The sequence below is a fragment of the Pelobates fuscus genome, chromosome 9 (genome assembly GCF_036172605.1).
Source record: "Pelobates fuscus isolate aPelFus1 chromosome 9, aPelFus1.pri, whole genome shotgun sequence".
In the NCBI taxonomy this organism is placed as follows: Eukaryota; Metazoa; Chordata; class Amphibia; order Anura; family Pelobatidae; genus Pelobates; species Pelobates fuscus.
In genome coordinates, this window is record NC_086325.1 from 54,111,653 (window position 1) to 54,133,493 (window position 21,841).

General features: G+C 38.0%; 1 protein-coding gene across 1 annotated transcript; it reads left to right on the top strand.

The window, feature by feature from the left end:
* The first annotated feature begins 1,503 nt into the window (after window positions 1–1,503).
* IDS (iduronate 2-sulfatase) lies at window positions 1,504–21,205 on the top strand. Its single transcript, XM_063431977.1, has 9 exons — window positions 1,504–1,724; window positions 3,170–3,306; window positions 4,523–4,700; window positions 8,237–8,325; window positions 8,426–8,626; window positions 10,102–10,272; window positions 19,698–19,824; window positions 19,906–20,076; window positions 20,549–21,205. Exons 1-9 carry the CDS (start codon window positions 1,604–1,606, stop codon window positions 21,061–21,063), a joined length of 1,710 nt encoding a protein of 569 aa, XP_063288047.1. The 5' UTR covers window positions 1,504–1,603; the 3' UTR covers window positions 21,064–21,205.
* Window positions 21,206–21,841: the final 636 nt, after the last annotated feature.

Consider the following 21,841-nt stretch of genomic DNA (forward strand, 5'->3'; position numbering starts at 1 on the left):
GGTTCCAATATGTGTTTTGTGTATTTTTAATGTTTTATGATTTGGGACTCTAGTGCCTGGGAGATAATTAGTTTAAGCAAAGTTCACTAAATTATCTCCCAGACACAGAGACTCCGGGGTGTGTTGTGGGAATGTCCTGGGCGTGTTGTGGGAGTGTTTTGCTATGCTCTGGCTTGAGACCCCCTGCTGGTAGTCTGTGTATAAAAGTGGGCCATCTGGCCATAATAAAACATTCCTGTTGTACACTGCATCAAGTCTCGACTGATGTTTTGGTATGTGACCGACTAACCGCTGGATTTACTTTGATTAACTACTTGGATTTCGGGAACATACGAATCTACGTTCAATGCAAACAGGCTATAATCACTAAGTCCCTAGCATTTCGGGATTGTACGTACGAATGGAGTATACAAAATACAAGAAGTTCATTACAAAGATATATTTTATATTGTTTATGCCATAATAAAACTCCTTTTTTGGAAACCTCAAATCTGGATTCTGGTCTGGTACCTGGTTGAGAGCAGTGACCTCAAGGAGGCTATAGCTCCCCATCACCTTCTTACACGTCTGTGAGTGCCATATGTTATTGCGTGATAATTTCAGTTTTTAACAATTTTACACTATAATTTCTGTTTTTAACAATATTACACTACGTTATGTTTGTTAATCCATATTTAGCTATATATTTTAGCTGTATCCCTTTGTTTGTTTGTACATTGAATTTCTAACAATACTGAAAACGACATAGGACCAAATGGGGCTAACAATTCTTAAAACGGGCATGTGCTGTAAAAGAGAGGATACATTTAGGGACACCAGTGAGGACAGGTCTCTACTGAGAAAGAAAAGAGCACAAAAAGACAGTAGGTTTGGAAAGCAAAGATGGGGAAACAGGTCATGAGAACCCAGGGACCAGGGTGACCAGCTGTGTCTTGGAATTTTGTACAGCTCGGAGCAATGGTTCCAGGACCCCAGGGTAATGGGGAGAGCGGAATTTAGGGTTGTCTATACAAAATGGCTCATTTGTAATAGCATGTTAAATGCTATATTCATTAAAGTGTCATTCATAGGAGCTCAGGTGGCCTTGGTGCCTATAGTGTCCCTTTAGTATTTTAGCCTGTTTTTGATATTTGGATTTTAATATGCTAGAACTAAGGAGCTTACGTAATAACATTAATAACCATATGTGATGTATTCACTAAACACTGCATTTGAAAGATTTGAATTGAATTGTTAAAATAGCCAATCTGGGACTACAGCTAAATTGGAGAATGTTCTCCAATCGTTTATCATTTGTGTTTTAATGACTTGAGTGACGTCCAATATACATAGCTTTACTCTCTTCAACATATTCACAAAAGAGATTTCAGTTCTCTTCCCCTTTGCAGATTCAGATAGACATAGTCTTTTCCATATGCAAGCTGTGTGCTCATCAGACATTACACATTGTATCCAGTGAAACACGTGCTGGGGTGAGCCAATCAGACTCAGCTCACATGACAGCCCTCTAGGAAGTGAGCTAAAGTATGGAACGTTCAAAAACAGCAAACAGGATACATAGTGACACAGTGTCCCATCATCTCTAAATGGAGTGACTGTCAGTATGTGGTACCTAAATGGCTTCAGCCCTGGGGAATGGACACTCTGCCTGCTTGTCTGCTGTGTTACTGTTACTGGATCATCTGCTGGTGGCAAGGGATCTGTGCAGAAGGACACAGTCTCAGGTCATCCTCTGTGTGTCATTGTGTTAGCTGTACCTGCGGTATACTTCTAATGATGTTTATTATGGCAGGAATCTGTGGATTCAGAAAGCATGCTGTAGATTGAACTTCGAAGTTCTAATCTGTTTCTTAGCCCCGTCAGTGCACTGAGACAGTTTTGTTATGGTCTCAGTCCTTAAGAGGTTAACTCACTAAGCAACCGTGTAATGAAGCATAGTTAATGTATGTAACTTTATGTCCTTTTAAGGAGAGCTTTTAGCTTGTATATTAAATGTTTAAGAACGCAAACTGCAGACCACCTGAGGCATTTCATAGTTCACATCAACACTACATCTCATAATAGTGCTCTCACTTGATAAGTGTTCTTTTTTTCTGTATTAAGATTTATCAAGATTATGCAGTACCACACATGTCATCATCACAATTTGGAGTCAATTTTTGTTTTTACACTATAGCGCCAGTGTATGCCTCCAAAACAGCCAATACAGCTAAAATAATAACAGGTAGGGTTATAGTTCAAGAGGGAATTTTTTTAAAATATGCAGAGAAAAACACATTGTATCTATGGTATGTAGTGTACATTTTCCAAACACGTTAGTGATGACTTCCCTTGGCAGAACAGATTTTTTTGGATTCAGCATTTCAGATGGCTAAGAATCATGGGAAATGTAGTTCACTAACCTTTTCCTTGTCCAGGTTAGTCAACCCTGAAATGTCTACTGATGTACCCTCAGTCTATAATAAGATTTAACCCCTTAAGGACCAAACTTCTGGAGTAAAAGGGAATCATAACATGTCACACATGTCATGTGTCCTTAAGGGGTTAAAGGAAGACTATAGCATAGGAAACATAAAACTGTATTCCAAATGCTATAAGTCCTTCTACCTATTTGCGCCAAAAGCCCAGAGCAGAAACTTGTAATTTATAACCTTTGGTTAGCCACTGTATTTTTATAATCTAAATGGCAGTCAGAAGTGTCTTATTGGGTATCACGGCCACTGGGAAATGGCCCAGAGATAAATGGGAAAGAGTATATATTTTGAAGAAATTGTGTCAATGTTATGAATGAATCTGTTACCGCAATATACTAAAACTTCTCCTATATAAAAAATTACTTCTTTTAAAATTAGTCTGTTGTGTTGTGTTTTATGGAATATGCAATCCAGCTGTCAGTAGAAAGCTGTATAGCCTATTGCAGATTTCTTTATTCATAAAAAAACCATGAATGAAGCTATTTGCACAGCGCCATCTATTACTCTGTGCATACAGCGTTGTTCATTTTGTGGCCACCTATCCACGTGTAGAAATCCAACTAGCTTTGTGTTTTCCATATTACGTGATTGTACATTTACACTTTTGTTTTCTGTTTTATGCTTTAATTTCAATATACTTTTAGTGCATTTTAATATTTGCATATATCTTTATTTCTATTATTTTATGTTTGTAGGTGGTATGAATGTACTTTTGTTAATTGTGGATGATCTTAGGACAAGTCTTGGATGTTATGGTGACAGTGTTGTAAAGTCCCCTAACATTGATCAACTGGCCTCTCGGAGCGTAATATTTACAAATGCGTATGCCCAGGTAAGACATGACAGTGTACATGTAATAAAAACCTTGCATACTTAGCTTCTATATTTACTGCCAGTCAGCAGTCTATGACTAGTTACTTAAAGAAACAATTTGGGCATAAAAACCATCTCAGTTGGAGGTCTTGGGCAACATCTTACTTCATAGGGTCCAACTATTCAAAAATGGTTTTGCCTAAAATCTTTCTTGACAGCGTCTGTTTGTCTGGCCCCTCTGCCTCCTCTTCCAGCCTTATCTTCAGTGTGGAAACTCTGTGCCTATCACTGGCACCGAGAGAACAGGTACTGTCGAGCATTTTGAGGTTAAATGCAAACGTTGAGGCTCAAAAATAGTGTCACCCCGTTGAGATGAAATATTTATAGTGCCTAGACTGGCCCTTTTATACAAACTATGCCTATAACCTTATTGGTGTATTGCTACCTACTTATACTATTGGATTCCGTGCTGTTGCAGTGGGTTATTTGGAATGTTAAAGTGGCTTTGTATATATTGAAGGTGACATGCCCACTTGTGTTGTGAAAGTCAAGGGGAGAAGCTGTATGTAGATATACCTGCTTGAAGCTCTTCTACGTGAAAACTGCTATCTTTGTAGTGGCAAACATCTTCAGCTTCTGGCATTTCCTGCAATAAAGTTCACTGTATGACTGCCGCATCCTCCATAGAACAACGTGACAAGCAAGAAAACTAACTGGACAATGGAAGCTCCTCCTTTTTCAGACTTTGTCAATTTACGCTTTGACTATAAGTAAAAGTAATCCCTCTGTTCATAGCGTTTTCAATTTCAATTAAACTGCAGCACGATCAGTAGGACTTTTTCATGGAGACTGTATCCATTTGAAATATACTTTTTTAATAATTCCTTTTATAACTTAACAGATTTTTCAATAAAAATTAAATAAATGCTTTCAATATTGTGGACCTTATAAAGAAGCTGTTTTTGCGTCCTCTGGAAAAAGTGCATTGAGCGTAAATTGTTATAATTTTGTCCCACTGTCCCTTTTCCCATCTTATTTTTTTAAGCATAAGCTGAGCTCTGCAGAGCTTGTAATGGTATGTAAGTAAGCTGTCTCCAGCCTGCAAAATGTCTTTCAAATGCATCTTAAAAGCTTTACTGAACATTGGGCGATTTCTTCACTGTTTAAAATTGCTATGTTTTATGCTTTGGTCTAAGTATTTATGTTTGCTGATTTCGTTTTATTTCCTGTCGTAGCAAGCAGTTTGCGCTCCAAGTAGAGTATCCTTCTTAACAGGCAGAAGGCCGCAAACAACCAGGCTTTTTGACGTCCATTCCTACTGGAGAACTCATGCTGGAAATTACTCCACTCTCCCGCAGTACTTTAAAGAACATGGCTATGAAACAATGTCAGTTGGAAAAGTGTTCCATCCAGGTGTGAGAAATATTTATTAACAGTATTCGTGGCAATCAGAATGTTTTACTACACGTAAAAAAAAAATGATGTGCAAATCTTTATGTTGTTCGTAGTTCATGTAGGGAGGCAAATCTCTAAATTAAACCATCAAGGCACAAGCCTCAGGCTTCTATTGGTTTCAACTTTTACCTGTGGTCCATCAGGTGCTAATCCCAGTCTCCAACACTCCTGTTGAAGCCTTCTGCCTGAGCTACGCCAGCTGGAGCAGAGGTTAGCTGATTGGCTGAGAGTGATCAACTGAGCTTCCAGCACTTCATATTGGAAGAGAAGAGGCAGGGATCAGAACCCGGCAGACCCCAAGTTAGAAGTTAGACCATTAGCAAACAAATTGACCAATTACATTAGAGTTGTGCCAGGGCAGTCCTAAAACCCTACCACAACATCATCAAAGATTATGACAAATTTGGTTGCTAAGTACTTTGTAGCGCTGTTCACTGTCCATGCATACTGAGCTGATAATTGATAAAAAGTAGATTTGATTATGGAAATAAAGTTTGACTTGCATAGCTCAGGTTATATTATATAGAATCGTATACATGACCTCAGCCCGGTATGGACACCTGATTTCAGATGCATAATCTTGGCACTAAACTACTTTTTGAGTGAGCAATTGAAACAATCTGAGACATTTACCTTTGGTGTTCATCAGCAGGGTCCATGTTTGGAGGACTTGCCAGCAGAAGTCCATATCATCCTTTGGCACTTCAGCTCTGCTGGATAGCAACTCACTGACAATCTAAATTCAGTAGCCAGATTTACAGAGGCACTCCTGCATCTGCGAATCCTCTCTGAGTTCAGTCTCTGAGTGTGATTCAAAGACAACGGTAATTGTGAACCTTTGGCACTCCAATTTTGATGTCCTTAATTCCTAAGATGCTCAGCAAGCGTTATTGCTTTGAGAAACCAGGTGGTAGGTTCAGCATCTTGGAAACTTTAATCCGCGACATCTGGAAATCCAAATGTTGACCATCACTTTTAGAAGGCTTAGGATCTTTATGTATATGTAGCTGGAATGCCAAGCATGGTCTACCACCATAGTCAGCAGGTACAGCGCTTAATTATTATTATTGATTTTATATAGAAAATTATACCAAACAAACTTGGGTGCTTGAACTGAATCGGATCCTTCGAATTATATTCTACAAAATAATCACATAAAAAAACATAGTGCAGACTATCTGATAAAGCCACAAAGATGTATGCAGGGTTGTCTGGGAAAAAACTCACATGTACCAGAGCCCTATCACCCCTGGCTCTGGGTTTGAGGTGCCTCTCCAATGAAGCACTTCAAAACCAGAGCCAGGGGTGATATGGCTCTGGTACATGTGAGTTTTCTACCAGACAGTTTTTATCAGACTATCAGTTTTTATCAGATAGTATGCACTATGTTTTTTGTTTTGTACAATATAATTCAAAGGACTCGATTCAGTTCAAGCGCGCTATGTTTGTTTGGTATAATTTTCTGTATTAGTTTGTGTCACTACTGTGTCACTTTGGGCAAGTGCAGCTATAACTGTGGACATTTAACACTTATTTTCTGGCTCTCAAGTGCTTATACACTTTTTTTGGTTATTTGAAAATTATATAGCGACAACCTTTTCCGTGGTGCTCTACAATATTATAACGAGAAATTTAACAATAAATGAGACAATTACAAATTGTTACAGGAACAATAGGTTGATGAGGACTCTGCTTGAATGAGCTTACAGTCTAGAGGAGATGGGGACACAGCAACTCATCAGATATTTGAAGGTAGACTGCTTAGTGAGTACACATTAAAAAGTAGCTATGTAAAATAATTTAGATACTAAATGTACCCTAATTTATGCTACAAGTGTGATCATGGTAATTGGTTATTTTATAAGTTGAAATTGCGTGTATATTGATTTCTTGACTCCGTCTGTCTTGACTTCTGATTGCCTGTAAAATAGGAATGAAAAACATGCAGTATGCTAAAGGCATTGGCAAGAAATAAGACATTCATTTGTCAGAGCACCGGTGCATCTTAATTGGAATCTTGGCAGATTCAGGGTTTTCTGTTTGCATTACACGCAGAGTCTGAAGGGCTTTGCTAATAATCCAAGCAGTAATTGATGACACTCTACTGGTACCTAGGCACGTACTTACATAATTTAGGTTGTGAATATGTAACCATTCCTTGATTCTGATATACTGGAGAAAATAAACCACATTTAGTGTGCAGAACTACTAAAAAATGAAGAGATCCTATGAGAATGTTTAACCCCTTAAGGACACATGACATGTCTGACACGTCATGATTCCCTTTTATTCCAGAAGTTTGGTCCTTAAGGGGTTAAAGGGAAACTCCAGTGCCAGAAAAACGATCCGTTTTTCTGGCACTGGAGGGTCCCTCTCCCTCCCACCCACCAATCCCCGGTTACTGAAGGGGTGAAAACCCCTTCAGTCACTTACCTGGGACAGCGGCGATGTCCCTCGCCGCTGTCTCCGCCTCCGCGACGCTCCTCCTTGTGATTACGTCAGCCGGTGGGCGAGACTAATCTCGCCCACCGGCCGAGGAGACCTAATGCGCATGCGCGGAAATGCCGCGCATGCGCATTACGTCTCCCCATAGGAAAGCATTGAAAAATCATTTCAATGCTTTCCTATGGGGTTTTGAGCGACGCTGGAGGTCCTCACACAGCGTGAGGACGTCCAGCGACGCTCTAGCACAGGAAACCTGTGCTAGAAACTAGGAAGTGACCTCTAGTGGCTGTCTAGTAGGTGGAGTTAACCCTGCAAGGGAATTATTGCAGTTTATGAAAAACTGCAATAATTACACTTGCAGGGTTAAGGGTAGTGGGAGTTGGCACCCAGACCACTCCAATGAGCAGAAGTGGTCTGGGTGCCTGGAGTGTCCCTTTAAGAATGATGACCAGAGAAGTCCTAATGCAATGGAATTGGTGCGTAGCTTAAATCTGGTTGGTTGCAGAGTTAATAAAGCATTGGGAAGCTATTTTGCATGCGCAACAAAAGGCTGTGCTGCACCAATCGGTATCTCCTTATAGAGATGTATTGAATCGCTGTATCTCTGTGGGAAGTGTGCAGCGTCTCCATGCAGAGCGTGAAGACACGATGTGTAGGTGCTGCACACTGTGCAGTACAGAAATAGGTAACACCTAATGTGGTAGTCTTTCCTCTGAAAAGGCAGCGTTTACATTGAAAAGCCTGCGGGAACATGCTATAGACAACAGAACCACTACATTAAGCTACCATGTCCACCGAATGATAAAATTATATGTGTCCCTGAAACATGATGCATATGGTAGCACTAACTGTAATGGCCCTTTAACTCCTACGTGTGATAGTGTACTAGCTTACGACACAGGTACGGTATTCCAATTGGCCTTTTACATATAAAGAATCTTACACATTTTGGGTGGTTGATTTTTTTCTTTTTTTAAACACGTTGTATAAATATAAGTTCTACTCTTTTTTTTTTCCCACCATGTTTTTCTCATTCTTCTGATTGTTAGGTATTTCATCCAATCGCTCTGATGATTACCCATACAGTTGGTCAAATAAACCATTTCACCCATCTTCTGAAAAATATGAGAATGAAAAGGTATATTGGAATGTTTGCAGTGGGGTTTCAGTTTGGGGTTTTAATTCTGTTGTTAAAGGTTGCTCTTATAAATATAAATTTATGTTTGTGTCCTGTCCAGACCTGTAAGGGTAAAGATGGAAAGCTTCATGCAAATCTTGTATGTCCGGTGGATGTCTCAGAAGTCCCTGAGGGAACGTTACCCGATATACAAAGCACAGAAGAAGCAATAAGACTATTGCACAATGTCAAGCAGAAGAAATCTTCGTTTTTCCTAGCTGTTGGCTATCACAAACCTCATATCCCGTTCCGATTTCCAAAAGTAAGAACGTTTTATCTAAGGCATTCTGTTTAGGAAATTTGCAGCAGTTTTTTTTAAAAAAATTCTATATATATGTATATTTTTTTATTTTTGGTTTGTCAAGTTAAGAAATTTCAGAATAAAGAAAAGACATTCAGGATAGCGATCATATCAATACAGGCGGGTGATAGCAATATACATCAAATGGTACATATACTTACATAAAAATTTTCTGTGTCGGAGGAGTTTGAAGACATCTTAGCATTTGTAGCAAAATGTTGGCATTCGTAATTTCGGTGTGGTGGTAGAGATACCTCTCATAAGGAGAGGTAGATAAAAACAATGAGGACTCCCTACTTGTTGTTGGCATCCCAAGCCCAGGGGGATTGGATTTAAGCTCTTGGTTCTATGCGTGGTGTAAAGGGATGGAGGTTAAAAAGAGATCTTAGCTCTCCAAAGCCACGAGGGCGTAAAATGATAGGTTGTATTTGCCATTGCTAAGGGAGTATCCAGAGGGTACTTGCCCCTCGAATTGGATCCTGAAGAAGGAGGAGAGAGAACAAAGAAACTAGGAAAGGTGGAAGAAGAGAAGAAAAAAAGGCGGGGGGGAGGTTGGAGAAGGTGGAGGGAGTAGAATAGGCGAGGATAGGAGGTAAAGATAGAGATGGCAAAAAAAGTAGAAAGGAGATGAGAAACTGTGAGGGGGGGGGAAGAGGGGGGGGGGGTAGTGGCAGGGGGGGAAGTCAGGAGTGGACCCCTCCAGTATCTGTCTCCAACACTGACTGCACCCCCGTAATGGATAATTTAGGTAGGGAGTGGGAACTCTAACAGCCAAGGTTCCCACACTGCATTAGTTTTGTGCTTTGTGGTGTTTGCAGCAGTTTCTTATGATTTATTGAAGCATAACTGGGAAATTGAATTTCCTAATAATTTATCTCAACTCTCCAATTAAAATGTAATATTAGAAAGACTTCTTTTCTACTCATAAGCTTACTATCCATTCGTTAGGAAAGGATCATCAATGTACTGTGTAAAGTTAAAAAGCAAGTAAGTACCTGAGGGTCGAAGTGCGGCAAAACCCTGGTCTTCCCATTCTGCATAGCCATTATGGAATTTCATAGAAAAAATGTGAATGAGGAAATACTTGTGCATGTGAATCAAGGCCAACAGGCATTCTGGTACAGGGCATTCTCACACTGCTATGCCATATTGAGATATATTTTCCAGAATGTTCTGCTGAGAAGGGGTTTCTGGGATTGTAAATATATATCATCTACCTTGTGTTGCTTTTCCTGTAGAAAGGGGGAAACCTACTATGTTGCAAGAGACTTTCCCATTTTTGTTTTTTGAAAAATCACTCATCGGACTTCATGCTAAGTAGGATGATTGCATGAGATGCGTTTGTCAGCGTAGGTACTCAGTGTTCCTTTTATAATTTATTTTACGTTCTCTGAATTCTATGTTATTGATGTATTCTTTTTATTCTTCTTCTTCAGGAGTTTCTAAAGTTATACCCAATTGAAAACGTTACATTGGCTCCTGATCCATATATACCAAAGAAACTACCTTTAGTTGCATATAACCCGTGGACAGACATTCGGAAAAGAGAGGATGTGCAGGCGTTAAATATCAGTTTCCCATTTGGACCTATCCCAAAACATTTCCAGGTATGCATGTGTGGGATTCTACTGATTGAATGGGTAAAAACAGTCTTTTTCAAGTGTTTTATCAGTGAGCAGGACACTAATTGTCTATTATGTGCCCAAAGCATATCAGATGCTAACACCTAATAATAGTGAAACAAACAAGGAAAAAAGTGGTAAACCGCGCCCAAACAGTACAAGTAATAATAAAGATGTATACATACAAAATGTCCTATAATAATGGATGTATGGAACCTTCAATAAAAAATACAAAACAATAATAGTGCAGTATATCAGGCAAATAAGAGTAGTTAAAACTTATAAAAGACTAACTCACACTTTGCAGAGCTACTCAGAGCTCTGCCATATAGCGCCTAGACGGTACAATCCCCGTCTCAGGATGTCAAGTGGTGGTGCAGTGCAAGGTCCAATCCTCTACAGTAGTATATGGAAAAAAATAGAGATAGGATCCAATAGTATAGTATGTATTGCAAACAGTGTTGGTAAAAAAAGGAAAAATATCCTACTTACAGATTTCAGAGCAAATATCTTGCTCTAGTATGTACAGCATACGGTGGTATAATCCCCACCAACGGATATATATCAGGATATATCAGGATTCAGGAAAATCAGGAACAGCAAATAAAATAGTAAAAACTATAACTTTATTTGAATATAAAATATGTCTATAATAGAACAAATTGATATAAAATCAACTACTTAACGCGTTTCGCCCAGTCTAGGGCTTCTTCAGAAGTATCAAGTCCAAGTTTGGGTAAAATCCGCTTATATAGGTGTTCCTGATTGATGAAATGTAGTCCTGGTGTGGTTTCGCTTCCTACTTCCGGGTCGCGCACGTCGCCCGGAAGTGACGTCATCATATCTTTCCGTGGCATGCTGGGACATGTAGTCTCCCGCCGTTTGTCTTGTATGCAACACGGAAGTGACGTGGGTATGGCCCCTAATGCCTTATGGGGCATGTAGTTCGTATTGTCCTCTTTCCCATAGGTATAATTTTGTCACCCGGAAGTGACGTATCGCAATGCACAGTACCATGGGATTTGTAGTTCGGCAAATTGCCGATATAGAATACAGTGTATACGGAGGGGAAAAAAATAAACATAATAAATAAATAAGTAAGCATAATAATATCTCAAAAGTACCTGTGGCATATATTAAAAAGATAACCAATAAACAAAGATAATAAGAATATGTATAGATATCAAACATAGGAAATATGGGCATGTATACAGATACATAAAGGGTGGACACTATTATAATAAAAGAGACAGCAGGGGCATATATCAAAAAAGGTGGCCAACATTTATAGAGTAAAAATATGGACAAATAGTATGAGTATATATAAAAAATATATATACAAATATAAATATAAAAACGGTGGACATAATTTTAAAATACCATGCATAAAGTGAACCATGCATAAGAGTTCTTAAAGTGGTACTCAAGAGGTGGTGTGTCTACATTAGAAAAAATAAAAATAAAATAAAAAAATGCAGAGATAATATAAATATTAAAAAAAAATAAAAAATAATATAAATACTATAAAAAGTTAAAAAGGTCAAACTCTGCATTTAAACCTTTTGGGTGGAGTGTGTCTAAAAAATAGACCCACTCCATTTCTTTCTTGCCCAATTTATTAATTATATCACCACCTCTCCAGTGTTTAGACAATTTTGAAATACCCATAAATTTTAGGTGACGTGGATCATTGCCATGTAGCTCAAAGTGTGAGGATACCAAGTGGGTTTTTAGCCCTTTTTCTATGTTGCGGCAATGTTCTCCAATTCTAATTTTTAAAGGTCTTCTGGTTCTTCCTATATATTGTAGTCCGCAAGGACACTCTAGTAGGTATATGACATTTTTACTCATGCATGTAATTGTGTCCTTGATATTGTAACTTTTATCTGTGTTGTTTGATTTAAAATTATAAATACATCGGTCAGTTTTACTAGTTTTTCTGCATGCTGCACAACAGTTACATCTAAAAAATCCATTTTTGTGTTTCATAAAATTGTTTATTACTTCAGACTTTTTCTGTTTTGTGTAATTCTGTGTGAGATGCATTCTCAGGTTTGGGGCTCCTCTAAATATAATTTTTGGACGATCTGGGATAATTTTTCCTAATATGGGATCTTCCTTCAAGAGGTGCCAATTATTCCGGATTATTTTTTTTATTTGTTTATTCTTATTATTATAGTCAAGGACAATGGGCAATATAAAATCCGTCCCATTATTTTTAATGTTTTTTAGACCCTTGTTTTGGGTTAGGAGATCTTTTCTATCTAGACTTGTAATATTTTCCAGAGTTTTTTCAATTTTCTCTTCATCATAGCCTTTTTCAATAAATTTATTCATCATCATATTCGCCTGGGTTTTATATGTTTCAACATCTGAGCAATTACTTTTTAATCTAAGGAATTGGCTTTTAGGAATACTATCAAGCCAACTCCTATAATGGCAACTGTCCCTTCCAATAAAATTATTAACGTGAACCGGTTTAAAATGAGTTTTTGTATTAATTTTCGTATCATGGATAAAAATATCCAGATCCAGAAAAGTTACATTTGTCTTACTAAAATCCGCTTTTAAAACTATACCATCATTGTTAGTGTTTAAAAAGTCTAAAAATAATTTGGCCGTAGAAATAGGACCTTTCCAAATAAAAAGGAGATCGTCAATATAACGGAAATAGGCGACCAGGTTCTCCACCCAGCCATGCCCGCTCCATACCATTCTCTCTTCCCATTCCGTCATGAAGAGATTGGCATAGCTGGGCGCGAACCTGGTCCCCATTGTTGTACCATTCTTTTGTAAGTAAAACGCATCTTTAAACCAAAAATAGTTGTTGTTTAGAATTAAAAAAATACCTTCAGTTATAAAATTTATCTGTTCTTCTTTCATCTTATGTCTCTCTAAAATGGATTTTACAGCTTTACAGCCTCTTTCATGTTCAATTATAGTATATAGGGACTGCACATCGCAAGTTATGAGTGTATAGTCCTCCTCCCACTTTATTGTTTCTAATTTATTGAGTAAATCCATAGTATCTTTGAGATAGGATCGGGACAATTTAACATAGGGCTGTAACATAATGTCTATATACTCCGACATATTTGATAAGATAGAGTCTATACCGGAGACGATAGGTCTCCCTGGGTTTTTTTTTAGGTCTTTATGGATCTTCGGTAAAAAATATATGACCGGTATTTTTGGGAATTTCTTATTTAGGTAATTATACTCGTCAGTACTTAGTATATCCTCCTCCTTGCCTTTATTTAGAAATGTTTCTAAACATTGTATAATTACCTAAATAAGAAATTCCCAAAAATACCAGTCATATATTTTTATCCATGATACGAAAATTAATACAAAAACTAATTTTAAACCGGTTCACGTTAATAATTTTATTGGAAGGGACAGTTGCCATTATAGGAGTTGGCTTGATAGTATTCCTAAAAGCCAATTCCTTAGATTAAAAAGAAATTGCTCAGATGTTGAAACATATAAAACCCAGGCGAATATGATGATGAATACATTTATTGAAAAAGGCTATGATGAAGAGAAAATTGAAAAAACTCTGGAAAATATTACAAGTCTAGATAGAAAAGATCTCCTAACCCAAAACAAGGGTCTAAAAAACATTAAAAATAATGGGACGGATTTTATATTGCCCATTGTCTTTGACTATAATAATAAGAATAAACAAATAAAAAAAATAATCCGGAATAATTGGCACCTCTTGAAGGAAGATCCCATATTAGGAAAAATTATCCCAGATCGTCCAAAAATTATATTTAGAGGAGCCCCAAACCTGAGAATGCATCTCACACAGAATTACACAAAACAGAAAAAGTCTGAAGTAATAAACAATTTTATGAAACACAAAAATGGATTTTTTAGATGTAACTGTTGTGCAGCATGCAGAAAAACTAGTAAAACTGACCGATGTATTTATAATTTTAAATCAAACAACACAGATAAAAGTTACAATATCAAGGACACAATTACATGCATGAGTAAAAATGTCATATACCTACTAGAGTGTCCTTGCGGACTACAATATATAGGAAGAACCAGAAGACCTTTAAAAATTAGAATTGGAGAACATTGCCGCAACATAGAAAAAGGGCTAAAAACCCACTTGGTATCCTCACACTTTGAGCTACATGGCAATGATCCACGTCACCTAAAATTTATGGGTATTTCAAAATTGTCTAAACACTGGAGAGGTGGTGATATAATTAATAAATTGGGCAAGAAAGAAATGGAGTGGGTCTATTTTTTAGACACACTCCACCCAAAAGGTTTAAATGCAGAGTTTGACCTTTTTAACTTTTTATAGTATTTATATTATTTTTTTTATTTTTTTTATATTTATATTATCTCTGCATTTTTTTATTTTATTTTTATTTTTTCTAATGTAGACACACCACCTCTTGAGTACCACTTTAAGAACTCTTATGCATGGTTCACTTTATGCATGGTATTTTAAAATTATGTCCACCGTTTTTATATTTATATTTGTATATATATTTTTTATATATACTCATACTATTTGTCCATATTTTTACTCTATAAATGTTGGCCACCTTTTTTGATATATGCCCCTGCTGTTTCTTTTATTATAATAGTGTCCACCCTTTATGTATCTGTATACATGCCCATATTTCCTATGTTTGATATCTATACATATTCTTATTATCTTTGTTTATTGGTTATCTTTTTAATATATGCCACAGGTACTTTTGAGATATTATTATGCTTACTTATTTATTTATTTATTATGTTTATTTTTTTCCCCTCCGTATACACTGTATTCTATATCGGCAATTTGCCGAACTACAAATCCCATGGTACTGTGCATTGCGATACGTCACTTCCGGGTGACAAAATTATACCTATGGGAAAGAGGACAATACGAACTACATGCCCCATAAGGCATTAGGAGCCATACCCACGTCACTTCCGTGTTGCATACAACACAAACGGCGGGAGACTACATGTCCCAGCATGCCACGGAAAGATACGATGACGTCACTTCCGGGCGACGTGCGCGACCCGGAAGTAGGAAGCGAAACCACACCAGGACTAAATTTCATCAATCAGGAACACCTATATAAGCAGATTTTACCCAAACTTGGACTTGATACTTCTGAAGAAGCCCTAGACTGGGCGAAACGCGTTAAGTAGTTGATTTTATATCAATTTGTTCTATTATAGACATATTTTATATTCAAATAAAGTTATAGTTTTTACTATTTTATTTGCTGTTCCTGATTTTCCTGAATCCTGATATATCCTGATATATATCCGTTGGTGGGGATTATACCACCGTATGCTGTACATACTAGAGCAAGATATTTGCTCTGAAATCTGTAAGTAGGATATTTTTCCTTTTTTTTACCAACACTGTTTGCAATACATACTATACTATTGGATCCTATCTCTATTTTTTTCCATATACTACTGTGGAGGATTGGACCTTGCACTGCACCACCACTTGACATCCTGAGACGGGGATTTGACCGTCTAGGCGCTATACGGCAGAGCTCTGAGTAGCTCTGCAAAGTGTGAGTTAGTCTTTTACAAGTTTTAACTACTCTTATTTGCCTGATATACTGCACTATTATTGTTTTGTATTTTTTATTGAAGGTTCCATACATCCATTATTATAGGACATTTTGTATGTATACATCTTTATTATTACTTGTACTGTTTGGGCGCGGTTTACCACTTTTTTCCTTGTTTGTTTCACTATTCTGAGTAGGCGTTGGGAATTCCTGCTCGGTTCACTGCTGCCCACCTTTAGTTTATTTAGTGAGCGCCTATTCCTCTTGTTTTTACCTAATAATAGTGTTGCAGGACTTCCTTGGGTTGAAGACAAGAACGTTACATAAAAGGAGCTCAGTATCTTCTCTCATTCATTAGATACACTATATATTTTTTTTTAAGTGGCCAGTTAAAAACTGTGAATTAGAAGCCAATTGGATGGCTTGTCTTCTGTTTCCAAACTGTAATTACCATCATCCTTAGTCTTTGCCGACTGTGGTAGTGGCCATGTGAAGTTGTAATTCAACTATAGCTGGAGAGTCTCCTGTTGGTTACCTAATGAAAAAAATGATGAGTTTATAGGTGCCCATTGACTTATCACATCAGTTAAAAAAAAGAACAATAATAAAATTAATATTTTTTCGAAAATTATGTTTATTGTTCTGAGAAGTGATAGGAGATATAGTGTAGTGTATCTAAAGCATAGTTTTTCTATATCTGACCATGTCCTTTCAGGATAAAAAGAAAAAAAAAATGTAAAGAAAAAAAAAAAAAAGGAATTAGGGGCACAACCAGAGCATGCATTTTACAGGAATGGTGCTGCCATAGAGCGTTTTTACTATGTAAGTTTGAGTCCAGACTATATTTCTTTTGGGTTGAGTACCTCGCCCAACCTCCCAACCTCCCAACTTCAGATGCTCCTTTGGAGGTGACCATGGGAAGGTATATATTAAAGGAGGTTTTGGATAGTAATGTCACTTTAATTATATTTTTCATTTGGCATAGAGCAGATATATGATGTTCATTGTGAATATATACATAAATGCACTATTACTTTAATTGTTTAGTTTTGACACTGCATTTTTGTGTGTTTTTTTGTTTTGTTTTTTAAATCACATTGATTTTGCATTATATATAGTTACAGTGCCGGCCTTAGGGGTGTGCAGACCGACACAGCTAGTAGATCCCCAGTAATGCACAGAATGCAGCTGCACAGACTATACTGTGGGGATAATTATGCTGCCTGATGCACTGAACAGCGCAGCTCCATGTGACTAGTTCCGGTGGAAGTGGCAGCATGTGTCAAAGGACATCGTGAGCCATGCAGAGTTGCCCTGATAAGCAGGACATGCTGCACATTGATTTCAAGAGGCTTTCAATTCGCTACAGGGGAAAGCCTAATTATCAATAGCTGAGATCGGTCTGGAGTGGTGGAAAGGAGGAGAATCTGTACCTATAATAGGAATGAGATTAGAAGAGGATTAGGGTACAATCTATGGGGCAGGGTTTGGAATACTATCTATGAGGAGGAGGACTGGGTACTATCTATAGGGGAGGGAGACAGGACACTATCTATGGGGAGAGAGACTGAGTACTGTCTATGGGGAGGTGGACTTGGTACTGTCTATGGGGGAGGGAAACTGGATACTATCTATGGTGGGGGACTGAGTACTATCTATGAGGAGGACTGGAAGACTACCTTTGGGGAGGGGGACTGGGATCTATGGGGAGGGAGACTGGGATCTATGTGGAGAGGGATTGTGGTTCTATCTATGAGGAGGAGGACTTGGTACTGTCTATGAGGAGGAGGACTGGGATACTATCTATTGGGAGTGGGACTTGGTACTGTCTATGGGGTAGGGAGACTGGATACTATCTATGGGGAGGGGCATTGGGAGACTGTCTATGGGGAGGTGGACTGAGTACTATCTATAGGGGAGGGAGACAGGACACTATCTATGAGGAGAGAGACTGAGTACTGTCTATGGGGAGGTGGACTGAGTACTATCTATGGGGAGGGGGACTTTGATCTATGGGGAGTGGGATTTGGGTTCTATCTATGAGGAGGAGGACTTGGTATTATCTATGGGAAGGGGGACTCCGTACTGTCTATTAGGGAGGGGGACTGGATACCATCTATGAGAAGGGGGACTGGGAGACTATTGAGGGGGAGGGGGACTGAGTACTTTCTATAGGGATGGGACTCGGTATTGTCTAAACGGAAGGGAGACTGGATACTATCTATGGGAAGAGGGGTTGGAGTTCTATCTATAGGGAGAGGGACTGAGTACTATTTATGGGGAGAATGGGGTGAGGGGAAAAATTGAGTACTAGGGAGTAATGTCAATGGGTGGAGAGGAGGGGCATAGGGCACGATTTATGGGGGGATGGAGTACTATCTATGGAGGGAGAGGAGGAACATAGGCTGAGTGGAGGTCAATGGAATACTAACTACAGAGGGCAGAGAATAGGCTTCTACTTATGGAAAATTGGGGAGAAGAATGGACTATTAGCTATGTGGAATAATGGGCTACTGACTATTGGAGTTGGGAATTGGCTACTGGCAATAAGGGTTACAAATTCACCAATTCATTCACACAAACAACCTCACCATACACAAACACCCCTGCATTCACACACATACACACACTAACCTATCACGCACATGCCTCTTTATCCACATCAACCCACCACACATACACTGACATTTCACACACATATGTCCCTGCATTCAAACACATTGACTTGCCTCACACATTAGACCCTATATCCATGTACACTGACCTCCCCTCCACATATCCTCTTGTATTCACACACACAAACTACATACATACAAACTAAAGTTGTGGATATACTTGAAAAAAATAAAACAAATTCTGTGCACAAGTATTTGAGGTGGCTTGTAATTTTTAACACCTGGCTAGTAACTCAAGGCGCAATGTACATGGCACCACACAAATATACCTTAGCACTTGCATGCATACAACCACTCTGCACAAACATACACACCTGCATTGACACAAACTCGCTCTGTATAAATACACTGATACAGTCACACACTAACACATTACTCACTCAAAACTCACACTGACACATCATACACCCCTAACATTCAAGCACACTCACATTGACACATCATACAAATACACCTCTTGCATTCATTGGGGTGTGGAAATAAAAAAAAAACAATATATAATATATATTCAGCTGCCTATTCTTTCCCAGTTACTCCCTGCTCTAACCCACTGTGCTGCTCCATGCTCCAATCCCCATATCTTGCCAATTTACTCCCAGCTTCAGCCCTATAACCCCATCAGCCCCCTATCTATTAAACCCCATCAGCCCCCTATCCTACCCAATTATTCAATGGTTGTGACCCACTTAACGCATTCTGCACCCAATCCTGTTTCAGTTAGTCTATATGATAATGCTAAAAATATACAATTAAATGCATATATTTTCATGTGGGATATAGAAACATAGAAACCTAGAATGTGACGGCAGATAAGAACCATTCGACCCACCTAGTCTGCCCAATTTAAAAATTATTTTTTGTGTGTGTATTTTAAGCGTGGATTGTCCCTTTAAGTGAAAACAAAAATCTGTATTTATTGACTTCTATATGACACATAAGACAGTACTTATTAAACAGACAGTGTATTCAAATACCAGAGGACATTTTACGTTTAAAGTTGTTGTTTTCATTGCTTTTAAAAGATTAACCATTCAGATGTTCTGGACTTAAGAAGCTCTCTTGGCTAGCAGAGCATTCTGGTAGATGTAGTACAGCATCTAGAGTGGTGTAGGTTGCCTACCAGTGAGACAGGGTTCAGTTAGAATAGCCCACTAACACGCTCATTGGTATGTTTTCCTTGCAGCTTTTGATTCGCCAGAGTTACTATGCCTCTGTCTCCTACCTTGATACCCAGATTGGAAAGTTGCTGAGTACCCTGGATAACCTAGAATTATCAAATAACACAATAGTTGTGTTCATCTCAGATCATGGTATGCCAAGTAAAACCCTTGTTTATCTCCTTGGTTATTTCTAAAGTTGTGTTTTCATCATCGTTTCTTTGTTTCTCTCAGGCTGGTCCTTAGGAGAGCATGGTGAATGGGCAAAGTATAGCAATTTTGATGTGACCACACGTGTGCCACTCATGTTCTATGTACCAGGAGTTACTAGTATCCAACAATCAAAAGAACCCACTTTTGAGTACATAGATCCATTCAAATATGGGTTGGGTAACAAACTTCCAGGTATGCAGTTTTTTTTGTTTACTTTCTCTTTTATTATAAAGCTTGTATAAGTGTTTGAAAAACACACACGATTTGATCATGCATACACGGGGATGTAAATTTAGATTTTAAATCAAACATAACATAGAAATATATGCATGTCTGTCTGTTAACTCTTTTCTACGTCTACATTGATATCTAGCTCTCTAGAAATCTCTCATAAACTAAGTAGAACTTTCAGATGATGGGCTTTGCAAGGTGAATTCTGGTAACGGATCCTACCCCAAATCATTGCTACTTGAGTTTTTTTTTGTGCCCAAATATATTATACATATGGTTCACCTAGGAACTTGTTCAATTATATAATTGATTTATTGTAGCACTCTTTCATATTTTTGAGTCTGACTAACCTTCACACATGTAAAATGCTTGCATCTTTATCAATATGTAGTATTGTATTCAAAAAACACTAAACCTTTCATTTATTAAACAGGCAAATCACTGGATGTTCCTGTCGAACTAGTGTCGCTATTCTCAACAATTGGCGAACTTGCTAAACTTCCGGTTCCTACTGACTGTCCAACCCCTTCATTTCACGTAGAGCTGTGTACAGAAGGTCAGAGTATTGTACCATACTTTCACATGCCAAAAGAAGAGAATAACTCAGATGTTGCTGCCTTTAGCAGTTACCCCCGACCATCTGACACTCCACAATGGAATTCGGATTTACCAGACCTTAAAGACATACGAGTCATGGGATATTCAAAAAGAACAGTTGATTATAGATATACAGTGTGGGTTGGCTACAATCCTGTTACGTTTGAGGCCAATTTTACAGACATTCATGCTCAAGAGCTGTATCTGGTTAAAAGTGATCCAAATCAAGATGATAACTTGCTTAATAATTCATTGAGATATGAATGTTCAAATGTTTTGGGGGTACAAAAACGTGTTGGCAAGATAACTCAGTGGGATAAACTAGCTGCATTCGAGCTGTGTGTAACCTAAAGGTCATATTACGTCCTGATATCATTCTTCTGCGGTTGAAGAAATTAGTTAAAAATCAGTCAGCTAACCATAATATTATGTGATTCTCTATAAAGAGTTTTTGAATAATTTTTTTATGCTATGATTTTGTACACATAGCATGTAAAAAATATTTTTTTAAATTCTATTTTTATTACCAATAAAAAAAAAATGTTTAAAGTACCTTGGTCATAATTTGTTTGTATTTTTATTGCTTTTAACCCCTTAAGGACCAAACTTCTGGAATAAAAGGGAATCATGACATGTCACACATGTCATGTGTCCTTAAGGGGTTAATCTGGAATTGCATTTTTAGAATAATTAGCTGAGGATTATAAAAAGCCTGATATCCATGGGCGAAACGCGTTGAGGCGCTGCTAACCCTTTGCTTCCAGGCATTGTGTTCCATTCAGCGGTACCCCGTGCTGGCGTCTCGCAGTCTTGCTTGCTTCAATTTCGGCTTCATGGATCAAAAGCATCGGGAATAGGATCTCGGGAGAGAGTTACATATATTTAATAAAGAAATCCAATCTAGAAGTGATTGGGATTCTTAAATGGACCGCGCTGTGTATATGTAAAAAGTGAATAAATAAATGGTATTCACTATATATAATGAGCCTATTGTTATGGTTACTACAATACCACCTTTAGGTCATAGATCTGCATACACAAACAAATAAATAATGTGCAAAATATGAATATACATATATGTCTTAGATCCTAATGCTGCTCTTTGTAGGAAATGTCCTCAATATTCCAC